The 16,635-nt window shown below is 43.5% G+C and overlaps 1 protein-coding gene across 1 annotated transcript in view; it reads right to left on the bottom strand.

Moving 5' to 3' along the window:
• Positions 1–965: 965 nt before the first annotated feature.
• Positions 966–16,635, bottom strand: part of LOC101693459 (contactin-associated protein-like 3) — an 87,057-nt gene continuing 71,387 nt past the window's right edge. The window contains exons 20-22 of the mRNA XM_045083036.1: positions 7,942–8,163; positions 7,639–7,710; positions 966–3,672 (exon numbers count right to left, since the gene is read on the bottom strand). Coding sequence (XP_044938971.1) covers positions 3,479–3,672; positions 7,639–7,710; positions 7,942–8,163 — 488 coding nt within the window. The 3' untranslated portion in view covers positions 966–3,478. The remainder of the gene's footprint in view (positions 3,673–7,638; positions 7,711–7,941; positions 8,164–16,635) is intronic.

The raw sequence follows: 16,635 nt of genomic DNA on the forward strand, positions 1-16,635 counted from the left end.
GAGGAGACTGCCAGGACCATGGAGAGCGCCGAGGGACCCTTAACATGTTAGTTACATGCACAGCGAACAACAGATTAAATAACCCAATAAACGTGTTCATTCACTATGGGTCCATGGCCCCCCGTGTGGGAAGACGGTCCACGACCCCCATGTGGGAAGACTATTTCAACATCCCAGTCGCATCATCACCGTCCGTTTATACCCTATACAGGAAAATATATCCATCGTGTTTGTTCTCCTTCAGGGCAAGAATCATGAACTTTATATTTTATTCTTAAAAAATCCATGGAAAACAATTATCCGCCAGATGTTCTGTAAGGAAAGAAAACAAACAAAAATTCCAAAAGTGCTGATTATTCTAGTTGCACGGAATGCCCCAACATGTTTTTCTCTATGGCTATATAATGCTGGGTCATAGTGAAGGCGGCTTTACGTCATCATGGAGTAAGCAGGGGTTCTGAAGTTCTAGTCTGAATAATAAGTGCTAATTATGTACTATTTTCCTTTTCTATTTGGAAATAAAACTTGGGGAATTATTGTCTTTGAACATTTATTTCATAGAAAGATGTTATTTGCAAACTGGGATTTGTATATTTATAGTGCTCTAGAAACCCAGCTCTGGGAGGAAATCTTGTGTAACCTGTTTTAAGTACATAGCAAACATCCAATGAATAACTTACTGAATATTAAATTATTGTTCTCTGGCAAAGGTATAAATACCTACATTCATAGGTACTTTAAGTTGTAGTAATCAGTAAATACTAGGCACTTTATGTTTTACTTTGTGTTCGACAATTTAAACACCTTCACAAATCATATTAACAGAGCACCGTATTCTCTATATAGAGCAGAGATAAAATAATACACACACCACAACAGAGTATATGCATTTGCACAATTTTTAATAATTTAGGGGAAAAACAATATAATTTCATAATTCAAATTTCATTCAATTTCTCTTAAAAATATTTTCCTAATTTAATTCAAAAATGTTATTTCATTAACAAATAAGCAGGTAAAATTTACAAATCAGTAAAGTGGGTGATTCGTCACTGCAGTTTGATACAATTTTGTATTCTCTTTTAAAAAGAGAGCAGAATACAATGAATTTCACTATCTATAAATCTGCAAAATGCCAGCTACTGAAGTGATTAACATTTCTGGAACTTACTATGATCATTTGTTAAAGTTGTAGTGATTTCAGGGTGTAAACAGTCAGCTGTGCATTAGCTAGAACCTATCATTTTTGTGCTGAATCCTTCTCCACTCTGCATAAGACTTTTGGGGGGAGGGGAGTATATACCATTCACCAAAGTAGGTTCTTCATATATTACTCTATTGGACCCTGAAAATCCTTCATTCTTCACCTAAAGAAACTTCAATATAGTACTGTGGTAGATTAACCTTCACGTGACTCCCATGATCTGCTGGTTCGAGTCCTTCTGTGATCCCCTCCTCTTCAGTGTGGGCAGGACTTAGGACTTGCTTCTCACCAACTGAATTTGGCAGTGGGGATGGGCCGTCACTCCCATCATCACATTACAGTGTATAAAACTCCGTCTTGTTAGCAGACTTGCTCTAGAGTCTCTGTCTCTATCTCTGTCTCTGTCTCTCTCTCTCTCTCAATCTTGCTGGTCTCGAGCAGAAGCAGGCTTCCCAGAATCTCCCAGCAGTAAGGAACGGAATGCTGCCCATAGCCGTAAGACCAAGGACTTCCCCAGCTGAGTCTCTGGATGAGGACACAGTCCTGGCTGATGCCTCAAAGCAGCCTTGCAGAAAACACAGTAAACCGTGCCCAGCTGCTGATCCACAGAAACTATGAGATAATATACTGTGATGACTTGTTAAACGTCATAGAGAACTAATATGAAACCATAAGAAAAAAGGGGTTTTGTTTTTGTTTTTGTTTTGAGAAAAAGAGTACAGAGGATATCTTTTCCTATTATTTAAAAAAGTCACAATAAAATGGGCATACACTCAAAGGTCATAGCAAGGCTCAGTGTATGGAGTTCTGGGTGGTCCTGTTGTGGTCAAAAGAAGCAATGTGATTCCTGGCAGGCACATGGCAAGTGGATTATCAAGACCATAGCACTTTTCACTTAGAAATGGCTAGTGAGTGCAAATGGTTGGCTCCGTGCAATTATCCTCTGACCCCTACCACAGAAGTCACTACTGGAACAATTCCTGTGGTTAATACAAATTCTTTACACCTCGAGTATGCAAATATCCCTGAATATGAAATGAACTGGTTGATTCTGGGTGCTCTGATGGAAGACTCTGACTCCAAGATCCTGGATCCTGACCAGCATGACAGATTGGGTCCAGATCCCACAACCTGCATTTCTCCTGGCATCAGCACCCTTCCCCCAACATTCCAAACAGTGACTAGACTGAGGTGGTGTTTCAGGGGATGGCTTGCCTAGATCACTCGGAATTTAGAAAAAAGAAATGTAGAATTTTGTTCAAAACGAGTCTTTCCCCAAGTAAATGAAAAGACAGTTGCAAGACATCCAGTTGTTGGGACAATCTTCAGAACAAGAGAACCACAAGGCTGCAAGGAATCCTGACCATAGCATCCTACATTTGAAAGAAACAAATTTAGGATTAAGTTCATACTGATGAAAGGGAGGAAGGATACATTTGCAGTGTTAAGGACAGAGTTTATACCTGAGCACTACTTCAGTTAGAAAATACACATGATGGGGAGATCGTCAGCTGATCTTTATCATAATTTACAAAGATTAATATGGTGAATTACAAAGGAAAAAAAAGCAAAGTAGTGCAGACTAGAATGCTTTACACGCTTTGCTACCTATGAATTTTTCTGTTCCATAAATGAACAGAATACTACAATTTCATAGCTGACATTTAATATTCATTTCATCACTAAAAATGTATGCAAACTGACTTAAGAGACAGATCATAAAAACAATCAGCCAAAAAAAAAAAATGTTTTTTTCTAGTTCGCTAGTGCGTTTTCAGCCCGTGAGCTCTGGTTCACATGGAGATAGAAACGCACTCCACGACCATCGGAGAAGCACTTCCCGGCTTAGAAGCATCCGCAGGTGATTGATAAAGTAGGCAAAACACAGATTTGCATGCGACACACAACACTAGGGTCCAACTTTGACTTTTATAAACTTCCGGGTCTCATTTGTAAGAGAGTAGGACCACAGCGCACATCCTTGTTCTCGCTTCAAGCCCAAAGTCATTATGCAAACCACGTGTGAATTTTCAACAATTGGGCCAGACAGTCAGACACCGCTACAAAGGGGTTAATGGGCACAGCCGAGTCCTTCTACACACACAGGTCATGAAGCAGCACGGAGCAGAGCCTCCCAGGACCGCAGGCGAGCAAGCTGACAGTGCTGCAGGACAGCCACCTGTCCGGGGGATGTGGGGGGGCTTTGTCCGTGGGGAGCCCCCGCTTAGTGAGAAAGTCCCATCACCAGAGCCCGAAGTGAGGCACTGCTGCCCTTCAGAAGAAGTACTCTCTCTGGCTCTCACTGACTGAGCTTTGCACGTTGACCTCACTCTTCAGAGCCGTCTCAGCACTGTCTCCAGCCGGGGGAACAGTTGACCCATTTTTTTGGTACAGCCACCTCTGCTGATAAATGCGTGCAGCTATGGCGGTGAGACAGAGCAAGACAAATACCACCACCGCTATCACACCTGGGGAGAGAAGTGGGAGGCGCAGTCACAACACAGACTTGTAACACACAGGACTCACGTAGCTGACAGCAAGCTCATGTACATCACACACGCATCGTCAGGAAAGTGGGCACTGGCCTATTGGAACACTGAGTTTACTTCTAAGTCCACATGTCCTTTGGATACAGCAGTTTTATGCCTTTAGACTAAAGATCTATTGGCCTGGCTTTCACTTGGTGCCTGCCTGTTAAAATTCAGAACCACAGCGTGGCCTCTAGGTCATGGCCCCACGTCATGCTAACAAGCGAGCACGTTTTCATTATTTTAAAAGGATGGAGTGTATAGACTTGTCATAGAGTAACTAAATGCTCATGTACACGTACATTAAAAAGATCTGCTGCTGACGTTCTGCAGATTTACAGTTCTGTGGTGAGTACACCAGTTCCTTCTATGACGCTAGAAGAGTCTTACGTGATCTCTGCTGCTGGGAGCCATGCTTTGTGCGTGATCCCCTTCAGGTGCTTGTGTGTAGGGTCTATGGCTTGTTTTTAAGCAAGGAAAACAATGGAGGTGATGTGCTGTACCTTGGTTGTGTGAATATGGTACGTGAGACAGTGGGACCTGTCTTACGGGACCGTCCCTCTTCCTGCTGGCAGTAAGGGGGCAGGCAGTCATGGTGGGAGTCTCTATAGGAATTCTTACATGGCATGGAACTACAGGGAACCTCTAGGTGCTAAAGGCAGCCAGCAACAATTGAGAAGCTCTCGGTCCTACAGCTACAAGACTCTGGATGCTGTCAACACCCATGTGGAGGAGGAAGTGGATCCTTCTCCAGAGGAATATTCAGATGAGACCTCAACACTGGCTGACACCTTCATTGCAGGCTTCTGTGACACTGAGCAGAGGACCCAGCTAAGCTCTGCCAAGACTGCCGACCCACAGAAATCTGGACATACTAAAAGGGAGTTGGGTTAAGCTCTACGTGGGTGGTGATTTGTCAGGCAGCAGTAGATAACCGATATACCACTGTATTAAAAGTTTGTAGAAAGAGAGACAATGTTCAGCGATAGGGAAAACAGATTATTTGACATCTTTTGCTGGTAATGCTTTAAGTACTAAAGTGTTAGCTGTGTCAGTGCTTCTCAACTTTGGCTGCACAGCAGATTATAGCTCAGAATCTTTGGTGGGAGGCTTGGACACCAGTATTGTTTTAGAAGTTCCTCTGATTTTTTACAGGCTGCCCATGTTGGGATGGTCAGATGAGGCCTAGAGGGGGTTGCTCAAGCTGCCATATTCATAAAAGAATGAATGTTAATCCATACCCAAACAGGGAGGTACCAAAAAGGCATTAATCAGTCAAACACTTTTAAGATGACTGACACAGGCATTGATATTCCAATTAGCAAATGTTAGAAAATGCATTACTGTTTAGTTACGTGAATCCAAATTCATGTTGTTAAATGAAGATTCTTCACTATGCTCTGGGACAGAGATAAAGAGCATAATGGAGCCCAACAGACTTGCAGCTCGGTGGGTGCCTCCGGTCACAGGGATTCCTGAGCAGATGCTCAGAGCCCCTGGGAAGATTCTTAAATACTAACAAGTACAACAGTCATCACGTTCACCACACTTTGCACCTCACCTGACAACAAACAGTTGTTGCTTTAATTACTCTTAAGTTTTGTTACAGGACTTCGCTTTGAAGAGCTACATTGTATCCAGTTTTAGTATCAGGGACAGGAACTCAGTAACAGTGATCAGGCCACTTGATTATCCAGTCACTGTCACCATTACCCTCAAACACCCAGGATGTTATTGTGTATGTAACTGAGTACTAGCTTGTTTGTTCTGTGAGACTTGGTAGGGTCCTAGAGCAACCTCTGTCTTCATCCGCTCTCTGAAGAGACTGAGATGATGTGACTAATGCATCCAATGCCTTCCATAACCTTCCTTTTGACAATCCCAGTGCGAATGTGTTTGTGACAAGCACTTAGGTCTATCTCTCCATCCATCTACACATCTGTGTCCTTCTCTATTTGTCCATCAATACAATGGATCCTGTGGCAAGAAACACTCTGTGATCTCCGGTGTACCAGGTGTGAGCATGATTTAGGTTAATTCCCCTTTCTGTATTGTTCCCTTTGTTTGCAAGAGGAGAGGTGACGGAGGGCAGCACGTGGAGAAATCCACCTGCCAGGGTGGTTCTTTAACCGGACTAAGTACTTTACATGTGGTGTGGTCTGGGGTCATTCGGACACAGGGCTGAGAATTCCACCCAGGATTCTATACTGTAGCTCAATGCAGCACACAGCCACCGCACAGATCGAAGGCAGAGCCAGGTGAGTTGCAGGGGCCATAACCTGAGCTGTTCCCTCCCTCACACCCTGTGTGGTCTGATTCTCCCTCCTGTCTGTCAGGAGCCAAGCAGGATTTCTCAGGGGAAAAATATAGGTGCAACTTACTTACTTTGTACAACTTGCCAGTGATATTTAACCAAAGGTGATAAAGCCCCAGAGACCACGCCTTCTCTTCTAGCACCAACCTGACTACCATCGTTGCTCTCGCTAAACATGGCACCAACCGTGACAGTTTGCATGTTTCGACTCTGATTCCTATTTCAGAAACATGAATCACATTTAAGTCGATTTATTTTAAATCAGCTTTTTGCCTTATATTGAAGTCTTCTCATTCAAAATAAATGAGAATGGCTCAGGATTAAGACTTGATTTATATTTTAACACAAAAGTATTCCTTTTAGGTATACATTTTAAATAACACATATGTTTCTTTGTTCCTGGAGTTGTGAAATCAGAAGATCATGTGCCTCATTCATTAGAAAAACAGAAGTGGTTAAGATAGGAATGGGCAAGTTCACATTCTTACACAGATTTGGTCAGCACTTGAAAATGTCTGAGTACCTTCCTAATAGTTTGGAGAAAACTGGCATCTTGATGAACAGAAACCCAATGGGCATATGCAGTCTGGTCTGCCTGAGAAGCAGACACCCACTTGCATCCCCCAGCTTGGGGACGACCTCCCTTTTCTGGAGTAGCCATGGGACAGAGAGCCGCTCGCTCCCTCCTAGCCTGCAGAGTTTACAACAGACACATTCCAGTAGTCTAATAAATGTAAGCCTTCTCTGAATCATAAGGAGGATACTTGAATATTCATTTTTTAAAGCAGGCCTAAATAAATTCTGTTTCAGAGAATACAGTGGGAGATATTTAGGATGGAACTACCTGTACATTTTCAAATATATGTAAGTACATAGAAAATGTCAATATACATTATATGTGAATATATATGTAAATACATGTATGGTTTATCTATAGGACTTTGCTTTAAAGAGCTGTGTTATATCCAGTTTTACCATCACATGTATAGAATACATGTGACACTAAACGTGTATATATAATACAAATATATGTGAATAGTTACATTTAGAAATACAAATAAATATATGTAAATCTAAGATAAGACTGACACCAGGAAACAGTTCCATATATTTATGTTTAGAAAAATCTTTAGGTTTTCTATCTTTATGTTTATGAAAATGACAACTTGCACAGTTTAGGTGGTTCTAAACTCACTTAATGCTTTACTTTTAATATTATTTTTAAAAGTTTTGGGCGAATGGACTGAGAAGTTGTGGCTGTTTTGGATCAAAGAAGTAAAGGTGAATATGTCATATACGTGTATGTGTATATATGATCTCCTGGGACATATGAATGGGTATTTTCAAATGAAAAACCTTATTACTCTGTAGTTCGGCAACTATCCTTTAACAAGTGTCTCAGTCCTACCATGGGTTCCCTCCACTCAGCTCCCCTGAGCCCCGGCAGAGGCCGACATGGGGGCAAGCCCGTGAAGAAAACCCGCAAAGGGGTGTCCTGCCATTGACCTCGCCCCCAGCTCGGACTCCGGAACACGGGTTTATGCCCGCAGTGACAGCAGCGCCAAGGACCAGGTCGTTCACCGCCCGGTTACCTCCGATGACAGCAGGGCCACTTCTGTCAGCGCTAACTAAGGGCTCTCCCCCGTCTGCCGGTCCAGAACCACCTACAGCAGAGAAAGGAGAATGACAGAGGCAGAGGAAGAGGACTTTGGTGACATTCGCAAACATCCGACAGGAGAGCAGAGCGCTGCGCGAGCAGAAAGGAACAGGAAACCCAGACCAGAGCAGGGCCAGGCGACCCCACCGAGGACCTGGGCAGCCCCGGGGTGCAGACGAGGTGGAGGACCGCGGGCGGCGAGCGCGACTGCGGGCGGAGGGGCACGCACCTGCGCCACCTGCGAGCGGGCGGGTGGCCTCCCGCGCCGGGGCTCCGGGCCCCACGGACTCCGCGCACCGGGACGCGGTGGCCACGTGTCCACGCACGGTGACCACGACGGGGCCGCTGGGGCGCAGAGCAGCCTTGAGCGGAGCGGCGGGGCCGAAGCGCACAGCTGACAGGCAGCCGGTGAAGCCGCGCACGCCGGCCCGCAGCGTGTCCGGGTCCGCGCCGGGGGGCTCTGCGGGCAGACAAGCCGGGCACTGGTTAGGGTGTGGGAGGCACAGGCCTGGCCCGTGTCTGCAGGGCCGCCACCAACTGACCCGCTCTGCGAACCCTCGGCCCCTCCTTCCGTAGGGCAAGACAGGCAGGGCGGTCCCTACGGCCCCGCTGGTGCCCGGCGGACCCCAGCTCTGTCCGCAGGCAGGCCGAAGCGACCCCGGGTGCAGTTCCGCCCAAAAAAGGAATCCACTCTCTGCCGTTACGCGTTTCAAAGATCACAGCAGTATTTTGTAACGGAATCTGTGGCCGGTAATCGAGGTGGCACAGTGAAATGTCACCCACGCGTGGGGACAACAGTGCTCTGGGAATCCCTGGGGTGGTTCTAACCTCCCCATTTACACTTGACTCTGGCCCTGTTCTCAGCCCCACAGAGGTCGCACCCCAGCTGCAGCTGCCACCAAGGAACCCCACCTCCCACTGCCTTTCCCCTGTCACAGCGGTGGGCTCTGTCCCCTTCCCGTAAGTCTGGGCTGGCTCCCCGTCCTAGCCCCCGACCTGGCTCGGATCTGACCGAGGTTGGTTAGTGGGAGAAGGGCCACGACAGACCCAGGAGAGCAGAGCACCAATCTCTTCACCTGGAGGACAATTAGCCCCTACACTGCACTTGCTCAGTGCGCCCCAAATCTGACCGGGCCCAGTTACGTGCAGGCTTCGGACGTTTCACGGGTGCGCAGGGAAGCCGCCTCAGTGTGGGGACCCGGGGCATCCGCGTCTGACTCCCTCCCTGCTTCAGTGTCTCCACTAGTCGGCTGACACCTTCTCCTACCAACCATACACAACAACCAAGAATTCACCCGGTGCCTTCCACAGGCCGGCCACCATGTGGGGTCATTTTATTCCTGCTGGAAGCCAGTTGACATTGATTTCAGAAATGCGACCTGGATCCAGGCTGGTCAGGGGAACCGTCTTTTCAAAACGATATTATCTCTATCTTGCCAATGGCTTTTGGACATGTTGGTAATTGCTCGTGTTAAGGGAGGGATAAATGGGGATCGTTGCACTATTCTTAGACTGACTGCTCTACCTTCCGCGGAAGAGATGCACGACTCTACAAGTCGTTTTGGTTAGCGCGACAGCAGGTCTTAAAGTTCACCCTGAGGATCTCAGCTGTGATCTGTCCCTCTTGATGTTGTGGATAAACTCTTAGGGGGTAGTGTTTGCTTCCTTGGAGTTTCTGAGAGGTGCTCTAAGCGCTATGTAAAAGACCTCTAAAAGCAACTAAAATGAGGGGCATGTTTGCATTGCTACAATCCTCATAAAGAACTCTCTGAAACACACAGCTCTCTTGGCCAGGCTGCTCATATGACGCATCAAGGAGGCTTATGTATGATGAATTCCAGGTAGATTCTCATAGTGAAGTAAGCCAGATGGAGACAACTCAGTTGAATGATCATTTTAGATTAAAGAGCTCTTCTGGGGCACCCAGGTAGTTCCGTTGGTTAAGGGTCAGCCTTTGACTCAGGTCATGACCTAGGGGTCCTGGGATTGAGCCCCTTCATGCTCCCTGCTCTGCGGGGAGTCTGCTATTCCCTTTCCAACTGACCCCACCCCACCCGCAGCCCTAAGGCACTCCTCTCTCCCTCAAATTTAAAAAAAATAATTAAAAACAGAGTTCTTTAAAGGTCACATTTTTTTTTTTTGCATTCAGACAATATATCTTCCATAAAGAAAGGTGTCCTTGCTTGAATATACTTAAGAGAATATCAAGAAGAACTAAAACAGGAAAACGCTGTGATAGTAACATAGGACTGCCACAACACTTCAATACTAAAAACAAAAACAAAACACCACAGGCCAATTAAAATTCCCAACCACTGAGCAAAAAAAGGAACCGGACAACACTCACTTTCCTGGTCAAAGTCTGACATGAGCACTACCAGGCTAGGGTCACAGAATCAATCCTGGGCAGATGTGTATCTTACTAATTAACTGGACTAACTTTGTGAAATTTATTTTAAAGATAAATTTTAAAATGTCTATAGGCAGTGCTATTATTCAAGAAAGGAACTCCGGTATCTCAATGTGGTTTTAATGTGAATCTCCCTGATGGCTAGTGATGATGAATATTTTTTTCATATGTCTGTTAGCCATTTGTATGTATTCATTGGAGAAGTGTCTGTTCATGTTTTCTGCCCATTTTTTGATATGATTATCTGTTTTGTGTGTGTGTTGAGTTTGAGAAGTTCTTTATAGATCTTGAATATCAGCCTTTTGTCTGTACTGTCATTTGCAAATATCTTCTCCCATTCCATGGGTTGCCTCTTTGTTTTTTTGACTGTTTCCTTTGCTGTGCAAAAGCTTTTTATCTTGATGAAGTCCCAAAAGTTTATTTTCGCTTTTGTTTCCTTTGCCTTTGGAGACATGTCTTGAAAGAAGTTGCTGTGGCTGATATCGAAGAGGTTCCTGCCTCTGTTCTCCTCTAGGATTCTGATGGATTCCTGTCTCACCTTGAGGTCTTTTATCCATTTCGAGTTTATCTTTGTGTATGGTGTAAGAGAATGGTCGAGTTTCATTCTTCTACATATAGCTGTCCAATTTTCCCAGCACCAGTTAGAATGGCCAAAATTAGCAAGACAGGAAACAATGTGTGTTGGAGAGGATGTGGAGAAAGGGGAACCCTCTACACTGTTGGTGGGAATGCAGCTTGGTGCAGCCACTTTGGAGAATAGTATGGAGATTCCTTAAGAAATTAAAAATAGAGGGGCGCCTGGGTGGCTCAGTGGGTTAAGCCTCTGCTTTCAGCTCAGGTCATGATCTCATGGTCCTGGGATCGAGCCCTGCATCGGGCTCTCTGCTCAGCTGGGAGCCTGCTCCCCCCCCCCCCGCCCACATCTGCTTCTCTGCCTACTTGTGATCTCTGTCTGTCAAAATAAATAAATAAAATCTTAAAAAAAAAGAAATTAAAAATAGAGATCCCCTATGACCCTGCAATTACACTACTGGGTATTTGCCCCAAAGATACAGATGGAGTGAAAAGAAGGGCCATCTGTACCCCAATGTTCATAGCAGCAATGGCCAGGGTCGCCAAACTGTGGAAAGAACCAAGATGCCCTTCTATAGATGAATGGATAAGGAAAATGTGGTCCATATACACTGTGGAGTATGATGCCTCCATCAGAAAGGATGAATACCCAACTTTTGTAGCAACATGGACAGGACTGGAGGAGATTATGCTGAGTGAAATAACTTAAGCAGAGAGAGTCAATGATCATATGATTTCACTTATTGTGGAGCATAAGAAATAACATGGAGGACATGGGAGATGGAGAGGAGAAGGGAGTTGGGGTAAATTGGAAGGGGAGAGGAACCATGAGAGACTATGGACTCTAAAAAACAATCTGAGGGGTTTGAATGGCTGGGGGTGGGAGTTTGGTTGTGCCCGGTGGTGGGTATTATGGAGGGTACATATTGCATGGAGCACTGGCTGTGGTGCATAATAATGAATTCTGGTACACTGAAAAGAAATAAAAAATAAATAAAATGTTACTAGTCAAAAAAAATTTCTTATGAGATGCACGACTTGCGAATGTTTATTTTCATTTTGTGGATTGCCTTTTTACTTTTTTAGTAGTGTCTTTTGAATTACTAAGGTTCTAATTTTGAGGAAGTCTGACTTATCTGTTTTCCTATTTCTGCTTGCACTTTTAAGAAACGATGATCTAACCCAAGGCTTTTGAGAAACCTTCTCTAAGAAACTCATGCCTAACCCAAGGCAACAAAAATGTACAACCATCATTTGGTCTAAGAGTTTTATAAATGTAGCTCCTACATGGAGGAGTATCATTCATTTTGAGTTAATTTTTCTAAATGGTGTGAGGTAGGGTCAACGTCGCTTTTTTAACCTGTTGGCTCTGTCCCATTTGTTCAAGACACTAGTCTTCAGCTCCACTGGATGGGCATGGCAACTATGTCTAATGTCAACTTACAATAAATAGTTTGACTTCTTGACTCTCAGTCTACTCTGTTGGTCAATATGTTTGTCCTTATACCAACAGCACACAGTTTTGACACCGTGGCTTTGTACCAAGTCTTAAAATCCAGGCAAGAACTCCAGCTTCACTCTTCTTTTCAAGATGGTTTCTGCCAATTGGAGTCCCTCACATTTCCATATGCATTTGGGATCGACTTGCCACTTGGACTTGGATCGGAACTGTATTGAACCTGTAGATCAATTTGGGGGAGCACCACCATCTTAGCAACGTTAACACTTCCAGTCCACGAACATGATGTCTTTCCATTTGTGTAAATCTTCCATAAATCCTTCCAGCAGTGCTTCATAGTTTCCAGCGTATGTGTCTCACACCTCTTCTGTTCAAGTTATTCCAAGGTATTTTATTCTTTCTGATGCTACTTTAAGTGGGATTTACATTTCTGTCTTCATTTCATTTTTGTATTATTCATTGCTAGTATAAAAATACAATAAATTTCTATATGTTGATCTTATATACTTGCTCAAACTGTGTACTAGCTCCATTAGCTTTTTTCATGGATTCCTTACAAGATCACATTCTCTACAATTAGAGATATTTTTACTTCTTCATTTTTATTCTGGATACTTTTTACTCTTTTTTTTTTCTTGCCTTTTAGTCCTCACTCAAACCTATACTACAATCTTGAAGGAAGACATTGAGAGTAGACATCCTTATCTTATTCCTGATCTTAGGGAAAGATTTCCATTATTTTCCATTAAGTGTGATGTCAGACATGGAGTTTTAGTAGCTGTCTTTTTTCACACAAGGAGGTTTCTTTCTATTCCTACTTTGTTTTTTGGTTTTATTTTTTTATGAAAGCACAGTGGATATTTTTCAAATGCTTTTTCTGTGTCTATTGAGGTAACCATGTGGCTTTTGTCCTTTATTCTATTAATATGCTGTATTATGTTGATTGTTTTTATCTGTTGACCCAACCTTAAATTCCTAGAATAATTCTTATCTGGTCATGTATAACAATTTGCTTATGTTACTGAATTAGATTTTACTGGATTAGATTTGTTAGTATTTTGTTGAGGATCTTTGCATTTGTATTAATATTGCTAAAATTATATAAAATCTTTGTGTCTTCCACCCTATGACTTTCCTCCCAAATGAGATAAATTCTTAGGCAGAGCACAAGAAAGACAAAACATATGTCACAGAAGTCAATGGTGTTTTTAATATCCAAACTGCAGTCTGTCCATGAAGGCATCAGTAAGTAACCTCCACATTATTTATAACCCAATTCTCATATATGGAGTTCCATTTCAACACAAGATCCTTCAGTGGGTTTCTTATCCCCTCTAAGGGTTATCTGCATGACTGTACTGACTTGAACTACATTCAACGTATTGTACTCTTTCCCAGGAGGAAAGAGAAAGGCACATCTTTATTCTGCACCCTTCAAAGCAGATTTTCAGGGGCACCTGGGTGGCTCAGTGAGTTAAGCCGCTGCCTTCAGCTCAGGTCATGATCTCAGGGTCCTGGGATCGAGTCCCGCATCGGGCTCTCTGCTCAGCGGGGAGCCTGCTTCCCTCTCTCACTCTCTGCCTGCCTCTCTGCCTACTTGTGATCTCTCTCTGTCAAATAAATAAATAAATAAAATCTAAAAAAAAAAAAAAAGCAGATTTTCATTTTGGTATTTTGGGGATCTTTGGCGTTGTTGCTCTTTAATGCACAAAAGACAAAATCCACAGACTACCATTTACACAAAAGTCTTTAGAGAGATAAAGCTTAGTGAAAATATCAGGGCACCTTACTGGGTTGTTTTAAAGCTCTCATACTTCAGGGTTACAGGCCACATCCAGGTTAAGACTAGACAGAAAATTAGAAATGTAATGATCTGCACTTAAACTAGGATTTTACTAAAATTATATTATAGTAACCAGGAGCACTTGACCTGAGCAGTTGTCGTTAATAAGACCACTGAAGAGCGGAAAGAGCAAGAGCAGCCTGTTAATCTAGAAGATGACCCTGAACCACTCCTCCCAGCGTGTATTAGGGTAAATAATAATGATGATAAAGGAGATCCATCATGAACACTCTTTTTTATTCTTCATGTTCCCTATTGTACTGACAGTGCTTTTAGGGCAGGTACAGTATGTCTTGTTTCTAGGATTCAAAATGCCCAGGGAAGTACAAGTGCACATCAGGGACCCCCAGAGCTTTTTTTACTGAATGGACAGGTTGTTGAGTCAAAGGAGCTCACCAAAACAAGTGGAGGACAGCCTGCCATAGCTCAGGACAACTGTATTTGGAAAATAAACGGCTCTTCACTATCCAGTCGGTTGGTCTATTTTACTGCAAGTTTATGAAAGGAAGCTCAGCTCCTATTTCCCAAATCTGAACACAAAATAGTCATCTTCTCATAGTCACTAACTGCTAAGTAGAAGTTATCCTGAAATAAAGTTACCCAAAACATGAAAAGTGTTATTAGCCTTTGATCAAGATGCATACCTGTAGGTACAGATGAAATGAATATTTATAATTTTATTAGACTCAGTTGCTTCAGGCAATAAACTTCATTGCTGAAATTCAACTTCAATTTCTACAGCCTGAGAGAGATGCTTTTTGACTAGACCATTCTTGAATAGAAACATTAACATCTTCGATTCCATGCTACTGCTCTCTACATATGAACTTCCAGGAAAATAAGAATGTATATGATAAAATGTATTATTCTCCTTTTTTATTAAAATGATTCCCTTTATATAAGGCAGTTTAGTTATTAAATCAGTTTCCATAATCCATGACATATCCTTTTACAGATAATACATTCAAAGCTAAATTGTCTTTAAAAATGGTTGTCAATTTCACACTTTCTGCTGGCAACTTCCTACCTTGTGCCACAGTCACCTCTGAACCTGCCTCATCTCTCCTGTCAGAGCTGGAGTCACTGAGGGCAAGTGGTTAGTTGTGTGTGGTGTGTTCCTTTTGTTCCTTGACCCTATCTGTCCTCATGGCTGGGAAGAGTGCCCACAGATGCCTGCTCCAGCAACAAAGGAGGGATGACTCTGCACTCACAGACCTCACCTGCACGTAAGTAAGCTGAGCTCTGAGGCTTGCGCATCCCTAAGATGATCTACTCCTCACTCTGTTCAAGCCATGAATGGTAACTGTCAGGCCAGAGAGTGGAGCTCAGCAGCACATAAAAAGGGAGCAAATTCTTTTCCATTTGGGTATTAAAAATTCTTTTCCACTTGGATTGTATAAAAAATTATAGCCTTCAGCTGACAGCCGAGGACGGGGTTCCATCGCACTGTTCTGCGAAACTCAACGTGGGCTCTGACTTTTTAGGAACTTCGTAACCTCCTCCCACTAACTGTATGCTGTTATTCTCATGGGTCAAAGCCAGAGGAGAGCTTTGTTTCTTTCCGTTGTTTACCCAGTTCTTGTGGTCTTTCTATACTGTGTCACTGTTCTTGTTTGGTTTGGTTTTGGTTTTGGTTTTTAAATTTATTTGACAGAGAGAGAGACAGTGGGAGACAGAACACAACCAGGGGTGTAGGAGAGGGAGAAGCAGGCTTCCCACTGAGCAGGGAGTCTGATGTGGGGCTCCATCCCAGGATCATGACCTGAACCGAAGGCAGATGCTTAACGACTGAGCCACCCAGGCAAACCTCCCACCACCCCCTTTTTTGCCACTGTTCTAAATAGAATAATAATAATAAAAATAAAAACTTACTGGGTGTTGTATCTAACTGATGAATCACTAAATTCTACACCTGAAATTAGTATTACACTGTATGTCAGCCAACTAGAATTTAAATAAAAACTTTAAAAAATAATAAAAAATTTACTCATATCACAAAAACATGGATGTCCAGAAACACCTAGAAAACACACCTGAAGTCACACATTAGAGACTAAGCTATTCCCCTCCCTCTCCCATGGGCTGTATGAACAACAGACTTCTCCCAGTGCTCAAGGAGAACAACTGTGCTCGTCCGCATTTCTGCGGCAGCTGCTGGAGGCCCACTCTGCACGTGTAGAGGGGGCAGGAATGGCGAGCCACACCAAAGCCTTTCTGCCAACACATCATGGGGCTCGATTCTTTATCCACCTTAAGGCACAGTTAGAAAGCAGGACCACCACTTCAGCATGAATTTGGTATCCATTATATGATGCCAAGACTGTTTTCACAGCAAAGAACCCGGGGAACCTGCTTCACTGGCTTAACCTGCACCTGTAACTCCCAGGACCAACTCGGAGCTTCCTGTCCCCTCTACCATCTAAACTATGAGCATCTGCATTTACCATTTACAAGGGCACACTGCGATTTTCCCCACTTCCTCTGAAAAATAAGAACTCATAATTTTATTGCCCATCATCTTTTAGAAAAATGTCACCTTTTTAACAGTTACTATGCTTCTCACCCTATTTTGAACATGTGCTCGTGGGCTGTCTTTAAATCTCCAGCATCTGTAGGATGTTTTATGTGTCGGGGATGGAAGAAATGA

This window comes from Mustela putorius, unplaced genomic scaffold, assembly GCF_011764305.1.
Source record: "Mustela putorius furo isolate JIRA1106 unplaced genomic scaffold, ASM1176430v1.1 tig00000680_pilon_pilon_pilon, whole genome shotgun sequence".
NCBI lineage: Eukaryota > Metazoa > Chordata > Mammalia > Carnivora > Mustelidae > Mustela > Mustela putorius.